Source organism: Pteronotus mesoamericanus, unplaced genomic scaffold (assembly GCF_021234165.1).
Source record: "Pteronotus mesoamericanus isolate MK-2021 breed Mesoamerican mustached bat unplaced genomic scaffold, CSHL_Meso_final contig_90, whole genome shotgun sequence".
NCBI lineage: Eukaryota > Metazoa > Chordata > Mammalia > Chiroptera > Mormoopidae > Pteronotus > Pteronotus mesoamericanus.
This window is the reverse complement of record NW_026555277.1, coordinates 10,459,881-10,479,280: the sequence shown is the minus strand read 5'-3', so window position 1 is coordinate 10,479,280 and position 19,400 is coordinate 10,459,881. Positions and strand designations below refer to the sequence as shown.

Sequence of the window (19,400 nt, the reverse complement as noted above, 5' to 3'; positions counted from 1 at the left end):
AGAAATAATACTGGAGTTTCTGCCTTGTAATACATTTAGAGTTTTGAGTGGGGGAGGAAGCCTAGGGGAGGCAGATGAGAGGAGAGAGAAAAACTGAACTGTCAGACTCAAAGCTATTAAGTCCACCAGAACGGAACAAGCACTCTGGAAGGTGAATTTCCTGGCTTATAAACCCTCTCATTGCCCCTCTGTGCTTTGGATATGCAAATGTACTTGCCAACTGACAGCATCAAGGAGGGAACAGCCAGCCTCCTTACCCACCCAAAGTCTTGCAGCTGCTCCCCCATCTTATCTCACTGCTCTAGGTGTAATTAACCTGAGTGATGACATGCCCTTGAAATGGCTGTCAAATCTCCCTCCCAAAAGGCCCGTCAAACTCTCTGTAAGGAATCAGAAGTGGAAAGAGGGAAGCCTCGCATCTACATCACTCGCATGTGAGCTCCAGGGTGAAGGGTGTTAAATCCCAGATATACCACCAGGCAAGGGCAAACCTGCAACAACTATTTTGTCTGTTTAATTAGTGCCTATAAAGTGCTGACGTTGGAACTGAGGTTCCCTGTTTCAGCCTGCCTCCGCCTGGTCTGTGACATCAGGCACTGCTAACTTCGCTGTGTTTTTGTAACACACAGAAGTCCTATACAGACTGTCAGCTGATGTGGCCTCTATTGCCTCACCTGTGACCTAAAGTCTCTCCTAGCTTTATTATATCAGTATACTTGTGAACCAGCTATCTAGCAATGTATAGATTTGTTTGCTGCTCAACTAAGTCCTGAGTCACTGAAAATAGGAGTGAACTATTTTTAAGATTTTATTTATTTATTTTTAGAGAAGAGAAGGGAAGGGAGGGAGAAAGAGAGGGAGAGAAACATCAGTGTGTGGTTGCACCTCACGCACCCCCTACTAGGGACCTGGCCTACAACCCAGGCATGTGCACTACACTGGGAATCGAACCGGTGACCCTTTGGTTCGCAGGCCAGCTCGCAGTCCGCTGAGCCACACCAGCTAGGGCAGGAGTGAACTATTTTTATAGTTGTCAGATAAAATATAGAGGACATCCAGTTAAATTTGAATTTCAGAGAAAATAACAAACACTTTTTTAGGATATGTATGTGCCATGCAATATTTGGGACAGTTGCTAAATCTGACAATTTTAGCTATTTTTCTTTTGTCCTCCAAATACTGTAACCTTCTCAACGGACAGGCGATGGATCTTAGTCATCTCTGGAATCCCTTACAATTGTGTCTGCCAGATTTTTGGATTCATAGACTAAACATTTTTGGATTTTTTGGAAGGAAAAACAACTTTTTATTTTGGTAAATGAAGACATTTACAACCATCTTCACTTTACTAAAGAAAAGCCAGTTAAAGATTAAAAACTATGAGATGAATTCTCATGTCATTTTATATGGTTGTATATAATGATATAATTTACATAAATTTTATAAATCATTTAAAACTTTACAAATACTCATCACATTGTCATTTTGTTTGTGTGTTTCAGAGCCAAGCAGGCGATGCCTCAAACCAGTTTGGCACTGCCCAGCTGACCTATGTTTGGGAGCTGCAGTTGTGTAGTACTTATCTGAAGGCCTTGTCCGAGAGTCTTACGTCTTTGCTTTAGCTACCAGCAAGCTCTGAGTTAAATTGGAGCTTACCTGCTCCTACTGTCTTTTCCTCCCTCTGTACTCCTTGGCTCCTGTGCTTTCCTCCAGGCCCTTAAATCTTTTTAAACATTTTTATTTATTGATTTTTAGAGAGAGAGAGAAAGAGAGAGAGAAAGGGAGAGAGAGAAGGAAAGACATTGATTTGTTGTTCCACTTATTTATGCATTCATTTGTTGTTCATTGGGTGTTTCTTATATGTGCTGTGACTTGTGATCGAACCCACAACCTTAGCATACCGAGAAGATATTCTAACCAACTGAGCTACCCGGCCAGGGTGTAAATCTTTTAATAAATGGACTTTCATTGTAAGTTGCCTCAAGAACTTTGGGAGTATAGGAATCTTTTTTTTAAAGACTTGGATAGGGTAAGACCTCAATAAAGGATGCTATTGACAAAGCAGCAATGAATATTAATTTCTATTAAACTATATTAATTAAACTAATTAAATTACTCTCTGAAGATGATTTTAACTGAATTCTTATTTCAATTTCCCATTCCTAGAATTTTAGAATGTTATTGCTGGAAAGATAATCACGTTTCTGAGGAGTCCAATTTCAGACCTACCCAAGTGGGATTTGGGGGATAAGATTCATGAATCTATAGGAATTCTAGGACCCAAGATCCACTCACCTATATGCCCTCTTAACATATATCAAAGGGCAGTGATAACATATATCATTTTACAGGTGAGACGACTGAGTAAAACCGAGTGAAGTGACTGTCATGAGTTGGCGGCAGGCACGGGTGAAGTGCACAGCACCCAGCTCTTGTCGCAAATTAACTGACTCTGTGGGAGACTGGAAGGGCAGGAAGAGGTGTTCATCTGGTTCTGTTCACATTATACAGTAGGACGTGAGTGCTGGATGGAGAGAAATGAAAAGACCTGAGATTTACCCCAGATAATAGCGACATCCCTCTCCCATCTGCTCTGATATTTCACAGTTCACTAAGCACTTCTCCCATTTTGTTCTGTCTTGCTTTGATCCTCACCACAAGAAGGGGATTCAGCAAAATGGCATTGTTTTCTATTTTACAGTTGAGAAAATGGAATAAAAGTGACTGTGTCTATGTGGCCAATAAAACCATAGAGCTGAAATTTGAATGCTTTCTAATACTAAACATCATTCAAGTCTGGTAAGGCAGGCCAATGTCTTTGTCCTTTAAAAAAAGTGATCTACTGTTTCAAAATTCACACAAGATCTACATGATTATTTTAAGAAACAAAGAACTCAGAAAAACATATTAAAAAGTAGACGAGTATCTCATTCTACTCCTGGTCCTGAAGAGTTTGTGGGTTTTTGAATTTCTTTTTTCTATGAGTTTACATGTATTTACAGGTACAAAAATATTTTAATGGATCAAACTATTTACATTGCTGCGCTTTTGTCTTGGCCATTTCACAAAATTCTAAAGATATTCCTCTTTAAGATGAGCGATGTTTAAAAAAAGAATAGCAACATTCATGTGTATACTGATGAAAGAATACTATATTCACCACCAGTGTTTAAGGTGGAGTTGACTGTGTAAGGGAAAGGGTGTTGGAGCTCAGAAATGGATTAAACTGACTCTGATAGCGTCAGGTTACTAATTTTCTCTCAAGAGCAGAGGGCCGGCGTGGGCGGGGAGGTGGGGGTGCTTCACAATCAGAATCACAAATCGCTTCAAGGCTGTGAAAATGTTAGGTATAGCTGTCTCAGTGTTCTCATCTGTAAAATGGAGATAGGAGTGTGTGTTCCATAAGGTTATGGTGAGGATTAAGTGAGTTAATTCACATTAAATATCATCACAGTGCCTCACGATGACGGCGAAGATGTTGATGATGCTGATTGTCCTTTGGTCCGGGGATGGGATAGAGGGTGGGGCCTAATTTACAAGGTTATCAATACCAGGAAGAATGCCCCAGGGGATTGGTTTTTTTTTTTTTTTTTTTATTAAGAGCTACCGAACAGTTCCTTCTGGTGTGCCCTCTGAACACAACTCTGACAGCTCTCTGGAGACCGTTCTGGCAGCCAGACTCCAGTCTTGGAAACCTCAACGTCCCAGGTTCTCAATACCCCGTGCTTGGTTTAACCTTTGGGGAAGCCCAGGACTACAACCCCCAGGGTGCACCACTCCAGCCCCGCCCTGCCTCACCCCTGACCTTGAGTCTTTAATTCTCGTCAGGCTCTAGGCCCAAACTACAAATCCCAGACGACCTTACAGCACTGCCTGGGTCTCGTGGCTAACCACTCCCACTATTGGAAGCGCAGCTGTGCCCCGGTTGCCCGCTGGGAAATGTACTAAGCATCCTTCCCCTTTCAGGCCCAGACACTACAACCAGGCGGGCGAACTGGCAGCGCTCGAATGCCGGGTCTTAACCGCCCAGTCGGAAGCGTAATCTAGCGCGGGAGGACTTTGGAGAGGCGCCTGGGCTCGGGGTCCGCCGTGCATGTGGCTCGCGTACTAGGCCATACGCGGTGCGAAGGTAGACTGGGAAGAAGGCGGTGTCGGCGGACGAGACCAAGTGCCAGCTTGGAGCAGGGAGTGGTCCACGGGGAAGGGTGAGTCCAAGTGGAGTTAGTAGGGGTGGAAGTGGGGCGTGACTCTTCTTTACCAACGGACCGGAGTGAGGCGCGCCCCCAAAGTTAGAATTTTAGAATGTCTCTGCGTGGAGAGGAAGAGAGGTGTCCATATGGTGTGATGTTTTTATGGTTTGGGGCTGATAGCAGGATATCACCCCGTGGCCTTCCCAACCCTTGCTCATTCAGGGAGGCAGTAGGCGCCCGGGGCCCTGGACGAGGAGAGCGCGATGGTGTAGGAAAGCTCTAGTTGGAAAGTTAGGCAGAAGTGTTGGCAAGTTACCCAGGGAACCTGAGGGCTTCAGCTGTGTCCGGGAACGGAGCCTTTCCCAGCTCTTTCTTGTTGGTGGGTGGAGGTGGAAGGTGTTTGGCAATAGGTGTTTGGGGGGCCCAAGGCAATCCCAGCAGGAAGGAAACCTCTGGATCCTCAGAGGCTTAAACAGGACGTCGGAGTGCCCCAGTGTCATAAGCATTACATACCATTACATTAGATGGGGTGCTATTTAGACAGAATCAAACCAGGGAAATTGGTGTCCAGCTCCTTGGCTGCAGAATATTGTAAAAGTGGCTTAGCCCATAGAAAAATGACTTGAGTAAATTAATTTAAAAAAATAATTAGGGTACAAAACAGAATGTATATAATGACCCTATTTCATAATAAGCACATATCTCCCACATATGTGACATGCGTCTATGGATATGGATAAAAAAACAGAACTATACTGTACCCTTAACTATGAACAGTAGTTATTGATGGATGGTGAAATTACCGATTAATTTTACTCTCCATCTTTTGGACATCTGAATTTGTACAATGAGCATATGTTACTTTTTTTCCCCCTTATTTTTCCAAAAGAGTCACTGGGTTGCTCTGAAGTGGTGCGTTTTGGAAGACAGGCACGGAGGCCAACTACTCTGTGGCTTGCATCTAGCCACCTGCAGGCTGATTTGCGAAGAATCGTAAGAGGATTGAATTTGAGGGGTGAATTTAGTGTGCAGTCCATGTGAGGCTAATGCTTTTTTCTTTCTTCCAGGTTGGAAAGAGCTTGTGTTAGCAAGTGTTACACCATGGTATGTGGTTGTTTTCGTCTATGTCAGTCTAATCCGTTATCCTTTCCAGTTCGAAACGTTCTTCTCATTATTTGGTAGATTTAGGTTGCCCTGCATAACTTCCTTGGGATCTGGTAACTCAATGCTGGCTGGGGGATGAGAGGGAGAAAAATATTGCAGCTGAAATACCTCTTCAAGAGCTTTGGATTTGATGTTTTTTGCTCTTTTGTCAGGATCATTGTTCTGGCCTCTGCTACCTAGTATTCTTGTGTGCGTGTGGCTTTTTAAATTCTAAAAGAAACTTTCATATATCCTTTTTGTACTCTTTGTGCATTTCCTGGGACAAAAGCTTGTTAAAATCAAGGTGGACACATGATAAATAAATATATTTCATGTTTATTTCCTTTTTTTTTTTTTAGATTTCTCAGCTTCTGCCACGTGTCTGATTAAAAGATTGATGTTCCTGCATAAGCGTTTTCCTGTTAAAATGTCCTTGCCTCTTACAGAGGAGCAGAAGAAAAAGATTGAGGAGAATCGACAAAAGGCTCTGGCCCGGAGAGCCGAGAAATTAGCAGAACAGCATCAGAGTGGAGGCTGGGGTTCCCCCATTGCTGCCTGTCCTTCCCAGTCCAAGCAGGGTCCTTCTTGCCATCTCCCCAGAGACTCTGCTAAGCCAGTGAGCCATGGTGTCATTTTCAAGCAACAGAAAACCAGTAATTCATCTCTTGGTGACCAAAGTCCTCATAATCCCCACAGTTTTCATCTCAGCACTTTGGAGCAGGCCCAGGGGACATGGAAGAGGCCGGAAGAGATGCCCACAGCCTGCCCACACCAGAGCCCACCCAGTCAAATGACTCTCACTGGGATCTCCCCTCCATTGGCACAAAGTCCCCCAGAGGTTTCCAGCCAGCAGCTCCTGGGTTATGAGTCAGGTCAAGGTCATCCTCAGGTTTCGCATGGGACCAAATCAACACCCTTCGTTAGCACAACTCATGAGCCTTTGGCCAAAGCAAAGAGTTCCCAGGATACTCCAGCTTCTTTCTCGGGACAGCTTCCCAGGGATCCCGAATTAGAGGCCAAGACAGCCAGACCCTCCACCTCAGGGCAGAATGTTTCTGACACCCATTGTGGCCCAGGGAGCGTGATGCCCGGGATAGAACGAAGTCTCCTGCAGAACTTGGGGGCCTCATCCCACAAAGCAGTAAACTCCCAGGAGGGAGCGTGTGTGAGGGATGGAGACCGTTTCCAGGTGAAGATTGGGTACAATGCGGAGCTCATTGCTGTGTTCAAGCGTCTGCCCAGCAGAAAATTCGGTAATGAGTCTTCCTTTAGTTCTTCAGATGTGTTTTTTTTTCTCTTTTAGAGTCTCTTTCAATCTAGCAGTTTCTCATAAATAGGAAGAGCGTGCATTGGCACATTCTGTACATCCAGTTGTTAAGATTTTTCTATTTTAGCTCATGTTTCTTTTTGTCATAGATGTTCCTTCACACAGGTGCCAAAATTGGGGGCTGCCACATGGCCATATGGAGAATGGCTGAGTGTTTACTGAGAGGCCCGCTCCTCTGCCAGGTGCTTTCTGTGTGCTGTAGCACTTAAGCCTAACAACAGTTCTTTGAGATAACTAGATGTTATTTTAAAGGCAATGGAACTGGCTCGGCAACCTGGACATGCTCAGGGTGGTTTGTCTGAGGGGCAGAGCCGGGGTGTTGCCAGCTCTGCTGTGCTGCAGGGCACACCCCTCCCACCCGAGCTTCGCCGCGCTACGCGGGGTCCCCCGTCTGCCCTCAGTGCTCTGAGGTGAGGCCCATAACATTTGCAGAGGCTGACTTGAATTTCTCAATATAGAATAAAAAGCATTATCATTTATAGTTGCTCTTTGTCCTCTTCAAGGATTTTGTAAGTCAGTGGGGTCTTGTTCAGCCAACTGTTTTGAATTTAGTACTCATTCATTAAATGAGCTTTTTTATTGAATGTGCAAGGGCAAATTATAACAACAGTCATCAGCCTTATTGTGTGTGAGCAGACCAAGTATTTGTGTTTCATTTCAGATCCTGACACCAAGACGTGGAACTTCAGCATGACCGACTACAGTGCCCTGAGTAAGTAGGTGTGTTGTCATCCCTCACGCAGGAAAACACGGGTGTTGAAAAGTTTCTCCGCAGCTATAGATGTGCTCTGTGTAGATGTGGAGCTATAGCTCGTGGTTCAGATGGCTCTCAGGGCACCATCCCAATGCTCTTCTTCCTTCTCACAATGGCCAGCCTAGTGAGGCAGCTCCTTGGCTCATAGTCATTAGTATTTTATCAAAAGCTAGCATTAGATGGAGCCTGCTGTGTTCCACGCTGTACTAAACCCTTTCCACATCCTAACTCTTATTCCTTATAACAGCCCTCTTCAGATGGGACAACTGAAGCCCAGAGAGGGTATGTAACTAACAAAGGGTCACACAGCCAATAAATTGTGCAACTGGGATTCAAACCCAGACAGTCCAACTTGAGGCTGCATGTTCCCACTGGATTACTGGCTCCAGCCATGGCAGGCAGCTATGTCAGCTGCTGCTCCCAGGAAGGTTTACAGTTCAGCAAACAACCCAAATCCTCATAGTTAACTCGAGAGCGCAGGGAGGGGCATTGCCCAGGCAGACTCCAGCCAAGGCCAGGGCTGGGGAGGCCAGGTCAGGTTGTTGTCGGGCTCCTTAGGTGCATGTATCACTTTTGAGATTTTGTTGACTGTCCCTACTCCAAGGTTTTGGTGACCTCCTCCTGGTGCCTGAAGTCTGCTCTTCTGCCCTGGGTGTCCTCACATCTCCCAGCAGCCATTTCTATCCCCTCTCTTCTCTCCCTTCTCCCCAGTTCAAAAAGGGAAAACATACAGATGCATGGTGAGGTCCCTCCTCCACAGACATGGGGCACGGGGCGGAATTCTCTGGTGTCTCCAGCACAGGTTCTGGGGGTTGGGGGGATGGGACAGCTCCCTGCAGAAGTCCCTATTTCTCTTCTTGGCCTCCCCTGCTTTTCTGTGGTAGCTGCTGGTGACCTTTTTGGGAGGCTCATTTTTACTATTACTTTAATCCTTTTGTGAAGTGTTAGGAGGGGGAGAACCTGTGCCCTAAGTTAAGATCGCAGGTCTTGACACCTAGTGCTCCCATGTTGCTCAGATTAAACCAGTGATTTCCAAGGTTATGGTTTTGTTTGTTACATTGTGTTTTTAACTCCCTTCTCTGACCACAATGCATGGTGACCTGGATAATTTCTGTTTGCAAATTCATTTAGATTTTCTGTGTTGTGTGGCTGCTTTTTATAGTGCTTCACATATTTTTAAAAACCATTTAATGGGTACAGAAGTCTGTACATAGCTTTTATTTTTGTTGTTGTTTTTTTTTTTTAAAGATTGTATGTATTTATTTTTAAGGAGAGGGGAAGAGAGGGAGAAAGAGAGGGAGAGAAACATCGATTGGTTACCTCCAGCATGCACCCTGACTGAACCTGCAACCCAGACGTGTGCCCTGACTGGGAATTGAACTGGTGACCTTTTGCTTGGCAGGCCGACACCCAGCCATTTGAGCCACACTGGTCAGGGCTGCATATAGCTTTTAGATGAATTTGACCGATTTTGAGTTGTTTATCTCCTCTGTGTCCTTAGCAGTGTTTTGCACACTTGATTGGCTATTGACCAAGATATACCTACCTTGAACACTCTTGCAGCGATTATGAATTTTTGTATTCTTTCTTTTAAATTTTGAGATAGGTTCATGATTGTCGTGTCTTAGCAGGTTCTGCTTTTCATTGACACAATGTATAAAGGCTGTTTCTGTCAGTCTTTTCTGTCATTTTGCTTTGGGTGTACCTCTGGATTTTGGCTTTTTAACTCTACCACACACTCATCATGGAACATGTGGAAAGGATACCAGCGTGCACAGAAGAAACACTATCCCCATAAGCTCCTCATTCAGTTAACCACTACTGACATTTTGGTTTTGTTCCTTCCAGCATTTTTTATAGCATTAAAATATATAAATATTTATCTATGTAATGCAGTTTTTTTTCTTGCATTTTTCACTTAGTGTTGATACATGCTCACAGTTAATTCTGAATGATGAAAATGTGGGTGCCATTATTGGGACCCTTTGACTTCCAAAAAAATAATATTATACCGTTGTACTTAATATTCTTTTGGTATGTTTGTCTTTTCTGAAATTTCTTCCAAAAAACAATGATTTGTTATATGATATTCCATTTTATGAATATGTCATAAATTGCTTAAATGATTTACTTTTTGTCTTTTAATTTGCCCCCAGTTGTTTTCAGTATTAAAGCTATAAGAAACACCTTTTCCATAAATTTGTATATTTGGGAGATATTCCCAGAGGTTGAATCATTTGCTTTTCAAAGGGTTTTATTCCCAACTGGCAATGCAGACATCTGTTTTTGTTTTTGTTTTTCTTTCAATTTTGCAAGTTTTATAAGTAAAAAAATAGCTTCTTATTTCTCTGATTATTTGTGAAATTAAACATTTTTTCGTATGTTTATTAGTCTTTTTCCCTCCTCTTTTCAATTGGTGGCATCTCTATCTTTTGTGGTCTTGGTATTTTTTTTAGAGTGTGAACTCTGTTTCTCTTTCTTGCAAGTATCTTTACTCAAGAGTTTTGCCTTTCAACTTAGTTTGTGTTTTTTGACAATTTAGTTTTATGTAGTCCTATCTATTCATCTATAAAGAAATAGATAAAATAAAGCTCACAAATGCTTCTGGGCCTGGAGGGCCTTTGTCCCTCTCCCTGGCTCTCCAAGCAGCGTAGGGTCAAGTGGGAGATTTCCGCTGTGTTGACGTCAGCAACAGAAACTATCTAATAAACTTGCTCGTTCTGGTGAGACCCCTCTCCTTCCTGTTAATTTCCGACTTCTAAATGTCTTAATTTGTAAATTTAAGGAGCAGAAGAGTTATGTTCAGTAAATACTGAAACTTCCAAAGCCTCCGTGAAAGCACGCTTGCAAAAGCTTCCCCACTCAGCAGTGCCTTTTCTCGCCTCCCTGCCACGTGTTGCTCCCCTGGCCTTGCCCCTGCCCTGCACTTTTGCCTGCCTGAGCCTCCAGGGACCATCTGCTCTTCTCTTCTTCTTCGGCAGTGAAAGCAGTCGAGCGCCTGCCCACGGTCACCCTGCAGCCTCTGGACGGGGCCAGCAGCCTGGCTCAGAGCCGCCTGCCTCCGGCTCCCTCTCTTACGTTCGTCAAAGGGCAGTGCCTGCTCATCTCCCGGGCCCGCTTCGAGGTCGACATCGGCTATTCACAGGAGCTGATCGCAGTGTTTAAACAGATGGATTCCAGAAATTACGGCAAGTAATCGGCCTCTGTCTGAGGCCCAGGATGCATTGCGGTCTGTGTCTCAGAGTAGAGTGTTTTTCTCTCTGTTTGAACACTCAAATGACTTTCTTGGTAGAGCCTTTCTGATCTGCTCTTCTTACTACAGAAAGGCAACGTCTAAGTTGTTCAGATAGTGAACACAGAGTGAGCCCCATTAGTCCTCAAAGGCCTCCTGAAGAGAAGACCCCACCGTTTCCACCAGTCCCCTGGTCAGTGTTTTCTTGGTAGAAGCAGACAAATTCCTGCTTCAGCCATTTAAACCTACCTGTTTATATTTTGTCCCTAACAGAGCTTGAAAAATAAATGGTGGTCCTAAAAATAAATGCCTTTCTGCAGACTAAGACAGTAGATCGCAAACTTGAGCGCACTGCCTGGAGGGCTTGGTGAACAGGATCACTGGGCCCCACCCCCAGGGTATATGCGGTGCCTGCGTCCCACCCTGAGACATGAATTCATGGCTTGAGGTGGGCCTGGGCATTGGTATTTTTTAAAATCTCCAGAAGAACCTAAAAATCAGCCATGATTGGCAACCACTGGCCAAAGCTGAGCAATTTTGCTTTATTTTTCATGAGGTTCTTCTAAAGCTGCCCTGTGAGAATATGTGGCAGAAGTCAGGTTTAGAATCCTGAACTGGGTTTTCTCCTCAGCTTGGACCATGTTGTTTTACAAACAGTGTGGTTTTCATGGATTAATACTCCAATTCTGAAATGGTTTTAGCCTTTCCCTAGACAAGTAGAAAGCAAGCTCTTAAAACCTCTTGCCTCTGAGACGTCAGTCAGGCCACATCAGGGAAGAAGCCTCCGTGGAATCACTTGCTCGGAGAGTTTTCCTCCGGGCCCGGGGCTCCTTCGGGAGGAGAGGGGTGCTGGCTGGTGTCACCGGTGAGATCCGGCCGGTGAGCAGTTTGGATGAGATGTGCTGGGCGCAGCCTGAGGCGTGGGACGAGCTGTTCCCACGGGGGCCAGGGTTCTTTGCCTCTCCTGCCCTGTCAGGATGTTCGGCTTTAGCTTGGGGTGACCCTCAATACGCAAGTACAGTTGACCTCTGTCTTCTGAAAAGCGCGACTTTTGAAGTTACACTTCTCATGTGGTCTGCTGTTTTGGAAATACAAAGAGCTAAAATATTGACACCCGGTCCCGCCCACACCCAGACATCCAAAAACGACGATTGGATTTTTTGCCATAGCTCCTGGTTACGGACTCGCTCTCCCCTGTGCTGCCGTCAGGACAGGGTTCCCACGGAAGGAGTTGTCAGCCAGCTTTTGGGCTCGGCCAGATCTCCCGAGGCTGCCTAGTCTTTCTCCTGCGTCTGACTCGTTCCGCCCGTGGCGCTTTTTCCCAGGCCACCTTGCTTTCTCAGTGGCCATGCAGAGAAGTCGCTTTTGCTGTCCAGAAAGCATTTATCGAGTGGAAGCCTTCTTGATTTGCTCAGAAGGCAGATTGGTAGGGAAAGCTCTCTTAAGTAATCAGCCAGTATTAGGTAGTGAGATGCTCAGCCTGCTTAGTTAATACTGCATGTATTTTATGCTACATGATGCTAATCAGCAGATGGCATGATAATAATAATCATAATCGTAATATATAACTTTTTTTCCCTGAGCGCTCCTTGTTTGCCAGGCACGCTTTCAATAAGCACTTTACATTTAACTTTAAAGTAATCCCTAGAAGAACCCAGAGAGGCAGGGGCTGTAGTATCCTCCTTTTTCGGATGTGAGGACTGAGCCCCAGAGAAGTTATGTGACTTGCCCTCACAGCTAGGCCGCACAGCTAGGAGGTGGCAGAACTGGGCTTTAAATGTAGGCTGCGTGACCACGCGGACCACGCGCAGCTTGTTCCCCAGGTACAAAATGGAGCTAAAAATAGTGCCCAGCTTGGAGCATAGTGAGGAGCAGAGGAGATGGTGCGTGTGAACCTCATGGTACTGTGCCTGGCTCAAAACGAGCACTGAGTAAGTGTAAGCCACCATTATTATCCCCTATCTTGGAAATTCAGGGCATTTCTGACCTGGTGGGCCACACCAGGCACGCATTTCCAGAGCAGTTTATCAGCAGCCTTACAACCCAGTCTTGTCACCGTGACTGCTTGTCCTAACTCGCAGAAGCCTCACGGGCAGGCACTTCTCAGTTTACTCTCTGTATGCCCTGTACCAAGCACAGGGTCAGCCACATCATCCGAGCACACTGGAGGGTTATGAAACCAGGGATTGAGTATGTGTGAGGACATAGCAGAGGGCAGGATGTCATGTTTGCTTATTTGTTTCTTCTCGTTGCAGATGTCAAGACCAGGAAGTGGAACTTTCTCTTGGAAGAGCACAATAAACTCAGTGAGATGCTCACCTTGCTTGTTTTATATCATGCTATTGTTAGGCTTTAATTATCTGCCTTAAATGTAATACATTTTAAAAGGTTGTCCTCCTCCTCCCACCACGTGACTTCACATGATGCGTACAGGACAGGTAAGGGTGGAGATGTTCTTGGCAGCCCCGTCCCCATAAGCTGAGATGGTGGCTTCACGACGGCCCGAGCAAACACGAGGTCTCTTTTTCTGTCAGGGTGAGTGAAGCACTGCTAGTCAGATTCCTGAGGCCGAGAAACCTTCCGCCCATCAGAGAAGTATGGGGATCAGAGGTGAGCTAGGATTGCTCAGCTCAGATGGAAGCTACTTTAGCTCCCTCTGAGAACAGACCCTCAGAATACTTCCAGAACCAGACAATCAGGGATGGTTGGAGAGTCTCAGCGGTACCAGTCTTCGGGATGGGCTGAGTTCTGCCAGAGGCAGAAGCCTAGGCCGGGACGCATATGCATTTAATGAGCACTTTGGAGACAGACCAAGGGAAGGAATATGTGTACAGATATAGCTATAAGAAGGAGAAGCCAGTTTGGACTTTTCATTTTTCCTCTCTGCCTTGCTTGAGTGGAGCAATACATTCTAATGTGCCCGAGAATGGGGGACGTGGTCTTATCTCACCCTGTCCTGAATGTCGGTCTGTCACCCATCTTCCAAGTTGTCACAGTTCTGCAGTGGGTATGCGCCTGGCATAACCATTCCTCCTGCCTGACTCCCTGATGACTTGTTGGGCCTCCCAGCCAGTGTTTGTACTGGTCAGGCCAGGGAGGACATGATCCAGCCCAGGGAGCGCTGAGGCGTTGACTGTCTTGCCCACCAGGCCAGGGCTCTGTAGAAGAGGAAGAGCTGGGTTTCTTCCCTTGGTCTCCTCCTTGTGTGACTTACTATGGGACATCAGGTAGATAATTCAACACTCTGGGTCCAGGTTGTCCTTTTAGTGAAAGAAAAAGGGGGGAGTGTGGCAGGGGTTGTCTTTAATCCGGATGCGCCCTACTGCCAGAAATTATATATAAGGGAAGGGCTTCTGATTCCTTGAGGAAAGAAAGACCTATTGCAAACTCAAGGTTAATGCTGAATATGAAGAGATACTTAGTATCAGGGAACGCTAGCTGAAGCAGAAAGGATCTGAGACTCCATGGCTGCTGCCATTTGGAACGTGTGATTCAGAGCAAAATCTTTGGACAAAGCTGAATTTTTGGTGACCGGTAAGAGTGGATTTTTCCCTCTCACCACTTTGTCTTTCAACCACAGAAACACATATGAATATATTAGTTATAAACGCTTGACTTTCAGGGAATGACAAAAAGCAGGATACTTACAGCCTTAGCAGATGAATGTAACATTGAAAACCGTAACTCACAACTCACATAGCATAAGGTTTCTAATCTTTAGTGGGCCATATACTCTTTGGAATATCTGATGAAAATGATTCTTCATTCAGAAAAATGCACATAATGGCCACACATAAAATTTCCATTTGTTATTAATAATCCCATCGATCTGGAATTAATTCTAGATTCAGAGTTCAGATTGCTTTGTTGGTTTTTTGTTTTTTTTTTTTTTACATGCTATCTTATCATTACAATGTCTTGTGGAAGCTAAGACCGATTATCCCAATTCTATGAAAGACCTTCTGAGTATAAGAATGCTTGCTGATGAGGTGGTGATATTTATCTTTTCCAGATTAGGTGAATTTAAGAGGTTTCTGTTCTCTTTTCTAAGCGACTTGAGGCTTTTTGCGGACAGTGAAATTGGCATCAGGCCTTTTGTTTCTCCTGATTGTCACAGTCCAGAAGGATTCCGCATGCCCCTCAATGACTTGTCTCGTCAGCTGCTATTTGAAAACATTCATATCTCTGCTGGGTGGCTCAGTAGTGGTCTGCCAAAGAGCTATTTCACAGAAACGACTTCTAGATGACTCATGCAGCAGACAGCCTATTCCTGTCATCTCCCAGCCCAGGGAGAGGACGACAGCCACGGTGGTTGACAAGTGTGGGCTTTCTCCGAAACACACCCAGTTGGCCGAACTAGCAGCATAGGGTTTTGGAGACAGTAGTTGGTAGGAAACAGTGGAGGCTGATGTTTTCCTCTTGAGTGGCTGAAAGAACATAATGCTTACAAAGCACCACATTTCATACCAGCTGGATTATCAGCCGTGTCTTAGTTTTCATCAGGAATTTGAGTTCTGAAGATTACTAGGATTAAAATGAAAGTGGTTTCTGAGAGCACATAGAGTGCTCAGTCTCCTGAAGAGTGCAGAAATCAGCATGCTCAGATTTAATTTGGAGGCATAAAATGTATTACTGCACCAGTATGGACAGGCTGTTTTGTATTAAAGCCGTCAGCCTTACCTAATTTCTTATCCTGGTGATTCTGCTCTTGCAGACTCCTTCCAGAAATAACTGGCACGCATATTTAGTGAAGGACAGAATGGATTTAAATGTATTACCAATACAAAGTAAGTTAAGGTAGCAGTAGATGGTTCAGTCCTCCAGATTCACTTTAGTATTTGCAATGGTAGCTAATTGGTTGTTGTGGCAAAAGACTTGTCATACCTTCTGAAGATATTAAGAAAAAATAAAATATGACCATATGGAGTAGAGGACTTACAACCTTGGAATCTCAAATAATATTGGGTAGAAATGAAATGCACCCGGTTTCCCTTTACTGGATTCCTGAGGACAAGGAGCCCTTGGCGAGATACCGTGACTCTCCCAGGGCGCCTCTGAACAGGGAAGGGATAAAGAGCAAGTGAGGATCTCTACGCCATGCTCACTCTTCTAATTAGATGTTTCAAAGGACAATTCTGCCCTGGCTGGTGTGTCCCAGTGGATTGGGCGCTGGCCTGTGAACGAACAGGTGTCAGCGTGATTCGCAGTCAGGGCTCATGCTTGGGTTGCAGGCCGGTCCCTGGTTGGGGGTGTGCGAGAGGCAACTGATGTTTCTCTTACACATGAATGTTTCTCTCCCTCTCTCTCTCCCTCGCTTCCTCTCTCTCAGAATAAATAAAACCTTTTTCTTTTCTTTTTTTTTTTAAAGAACAATCTACAAAGGAAGAACATCTAGATAGTTACAGCCCATAGGACATCAGGCTGTGTTTAGTAGTTTAATGATAATTCTACCACCAGTGATCTCTAGGCCTGTGATCGTTAACTTTGCAGTTTTTTAACTTGTCTTCCCCTCTCCCCCCAATTGTATGTTTTATTTGTATCTCGGGTTTATTCTTTTTCTGTTTCTCTATTGAAGTTCTTTTCCCTCTTAATTTTAAAATCAGGTGAGGCCTAAATTCTTTCGAAGAGCAAGATGAGTGAAATTAATTTGCTTTTATTTCCATGTAGATCTCAGGTAATTTATTTTTCCCACTCAGGTTAATGGCTTTTGACTAGAAGAGATTTCCCCATCCATTATATGGAGGTCTGGAACCTCGCACTTGGAAGGAAAGTAAAGACCCCTAAAGATAAGCTTTAATGGAAAGAGTCAGAATCATGGTCACTTTTAGTAATAGTTGAGACTGAACTTATCAGGGGTTGGTAAACTTTTTTTGTTGAGGGCCAGGTAGTAAATATTTTAGGCTTTGTGGGCCATGCAGTCTGTTCCAGCTACACAGCTCCGCCAGTGGTAGCATGAAAGCAGCCACAATCCATAAACGCATTGGCAAACTGCGTTCCAGTGACACTTTACACAAACAAGCCAATTTGGCCCACAGGCCTTCACTTGCCAACACCTGCTTTAGAGGCTGGGGAGGAAGCCAGCAGGTCACCTTCAGACTAATGGACTTTCTAGCTGCTCCACCACTAGGTCACTCCTGTAAAACTCGCCTCTCACGAGGAGATCGTCTTTCCCCTGTGGGAAGGGTCAAGAGTGTGCAGGGCCACATGCATTTTTACCGGTTGGTGGCCTTTGCATGGACCCTGCCCTTTGCTGTCATTTATAAGTAGCACTACCATCCTACTTGTCTTTCTCGGAAACATCTCGCAGAGGAGCACAGACCACAGGGCTTCCTTGCATGTTGGCAGCGGGCGACTTAGGGTTCTCTGACTTCTCAAACACTGAAACCAAAATAAAACACAAGAAGAATGGAAACAAGACAGGATGTTTTCATTCTAACTCTTGTTTTTTCTGGACTGAACTTTTTAACAAATAGGGGTCCTTATTTGAGTGGGAATACTTAGATATATTTTTGAATTACTTTTGGTTAAAACAAGATCTGTCACAGAATCTCTTTATAGTTCTTTACAGCATTTGTGTAGTATAGAAAATCAATTTCACATTATCGATTGCCCTCTTATTTGCAGAAGTTAAGGAGTAGAGAGGGAGAATTTGTCCTCTGGCATGAAACTCTGTCTGCCCCAGGTTTTTTCCCTGGTTACTTTTTTGAAGCCCAGTCCCTTTCCCAAGATCTCTTGGACATAACACTCCAATTCACATGCCTCTTTTCTTCTTTCCAGTCGAAAGGGTGCGCTGCCTTCCACAAGTTCAGCTGAGTCCTCTGCCCAAGACACTGACCCTGGCTTTCGCTTCTCAGATGGAGAAGACGTCTCTTGGTCTCACGGCAGACGTCCCTGAGGCAAACCTCTCAGGAGTGGACCCCAAGCTCGTGTCTAATCTGCTGCCCTTTCAGAGAGCTGGAGTCAAGTAGGTCCTTGATCTTCCTCTTGCTCTCTTTTGCTCGTATTTCTTCACTCACCACCAGCTGGGCTCAGATGCTCCTCCTTTTGTGAACGCTCATCTTTCACAGATGTCTACGAGCATTTAGACATTAAACAGCCAGGTGTGCTGTTACCAAAGACTGATTGTAACCATTGATTTCAAATCCCATGAGTTATCAGGACTCTGCACTGCAGGTGTCCAGAAACCCAATTCAGACTAGTTGAAGATTTCTAAGTGTGTGCGATAGAAAACCCAGGATCTCAAGGGATCTCATCAGGAGGCTGTCCCTTTCTCAGCACTGCTTTCCTCTTAGTTTGCTTTCTTCTTGGCTGGACGCTCAAGTGTGGCAGCTGGGGCTGCCAGGGGCTTCCGGCTCACATCTGTCAGCTCAGCAACCCAGCGGAAGCACCTCTTTCCTAGGGGTCCTACCCTGAAATGCATGGAATCTGGTGCTGACGCAGGAACCAGTTAGTCCTTGTGGCCAGGGGGCATGGAAGTCTTTTTGGTGAGGCTGGGTGATAGGCCACCCGTGGAGCGACAGGGTAGGTTCTGCCTCACACGAATTACTTGGACGGAGAGTGGGAGGTGGTAGTTTTCCAAAGGAAAGCCAGAGTGTACTTATTATAGAGAGAAGAAAGATAAACCTGTGGCCTGACCTGTCCTTTTTTCCAGAGTTTTTTGGGATAAGCAAAGTGACAGGTTTGAACTTGCCTTTTAGAGAAAATATGGGAGGTCAATGAAAGGGAGGAGGAGGTCTTGATAGTCTGTCCAGAAATATGAAAGTCAGGTCTGTGGACGGGCAGTGTGGGTGGGGGGAGTCCTGTGCAAGGGGAGGGATGAAATTGTCGGTGGGCCTGACAAGTGAAGGCAGGCTGTCTGCATCCAGCCCGCTGTGGTGGTTTGGTTAAAGCTGGGCTGTGGTCTCAAGACAGGGTTTTGTTCTGGGTGTGGTCACGGCACAGTCACACCTTACTGAGGTCGCTGATCCTCATCTCTAATTCCTCTCCCCTTCCTTGCCGCCCCTCCTTGGAGACTGTTTCCCACTGTCCTTCTACTTACATTGGGCTGAGGGTGACTCTTACTGCAAACTTCCAGGGCCCCGGCTCTCCCCACCCCTTCGTCTTCATTTTCCTCACCTTCGTCCCTCAGAGGTAGCACAGCTCGCCATTTCATTCCCTCATCTGTTCTTATGTCCTTTGGGCTAAGGGTGGTTTTTTCCTTTGCCCTTTCTCTGGCTTCTTCATTAATGTTGCCCTCTCTGCGTTCAGCATCCAGATCTTCGTGGCTCCAGCAGAGGTCCTTGAACCCACTTGGTGTGTGCGGGCCTCGCCAGTTAACCTCCTCACCACTGGGGGTGTGCGCGCATCAGGACAGAGTAGCCCATGGCCCCCGTCTCCCTCTCTAGGGCTGCGCGAGTGCTAACGGTACTTGTCTCCAACTTTCTAATGAAAGCCAGATTTTAACTTTCATTCTCTGAAGAGGAGGGGTTTGATGTTGAGGGAAGAGGACTTCCATGCTTTTGGGGGGTTTTTTTGCTTTGTTTTTGCATGTAAGAATTCATTTGAAAACTCCTTTAAATCTATGGAGCAAAATCTCTTAGATACTTATCAGCTTCCTCGACTGAATACATGGTCTCCCGAGGGAGGCGTGTGAGTCGAAACGCAGAAGGACAGCCGTCTGCCCAAAGTCACTCAGCTCACACGAGTGAACCTGATGATGACGTTTTTTCTGTTACGCCATATTGCTCTGCGGAGGGCGGCATCAGCTGTGTGATT

At 45.3% G+C, this 19,400-nt stretch overlaps 1 protein-coding gene across 1 annotated transcript in view; it reads left to right on the top strand.

Annotated features, from left to right (window-relative positions):
• The first annotated feature begins 3,894 nt into the window (after positions 1–3,894).
• SMARCAL1 (SWI/SNF related, matrix associated, actin dependent regulator of chromatin, subfamily a like 1) overlaps positions 3,895–19,400 on the top strand; it is a 51,758-nt gene continuing 36,252 nt past the window's right edge. Inside the window, exons 1-7 of the mRNA XM_054585679.1 lie at positions 3,895–4,205; positions 5,258–5,294; positions 5,693–6,586; positions 7,322–7,372; positions 10,396–10,602; positions 12,902–12,952; positions 17,424–17,610. Of these exons, the coding sequence (XP_054441654.1) occupies positions 5,731–6,586; positions 7,322–7,372; positions 10,396–10,602; positions 12,902–12,952; positions 17,424–17,610 (1,352 nt within the window). The 5' untranslated portion in view covers positions 3,895–4,205; positions 5,258–5,294; positions 5,693–5,730. The remainder of the gene's footprint in view (positions 4,206–5,257; positions 5,295–5,692; positions 6,587–7,321; positions 7,373–10,395; positions 10,603–12,901; positions 12,953–17,423; positions 17,611–19,400) is intronic.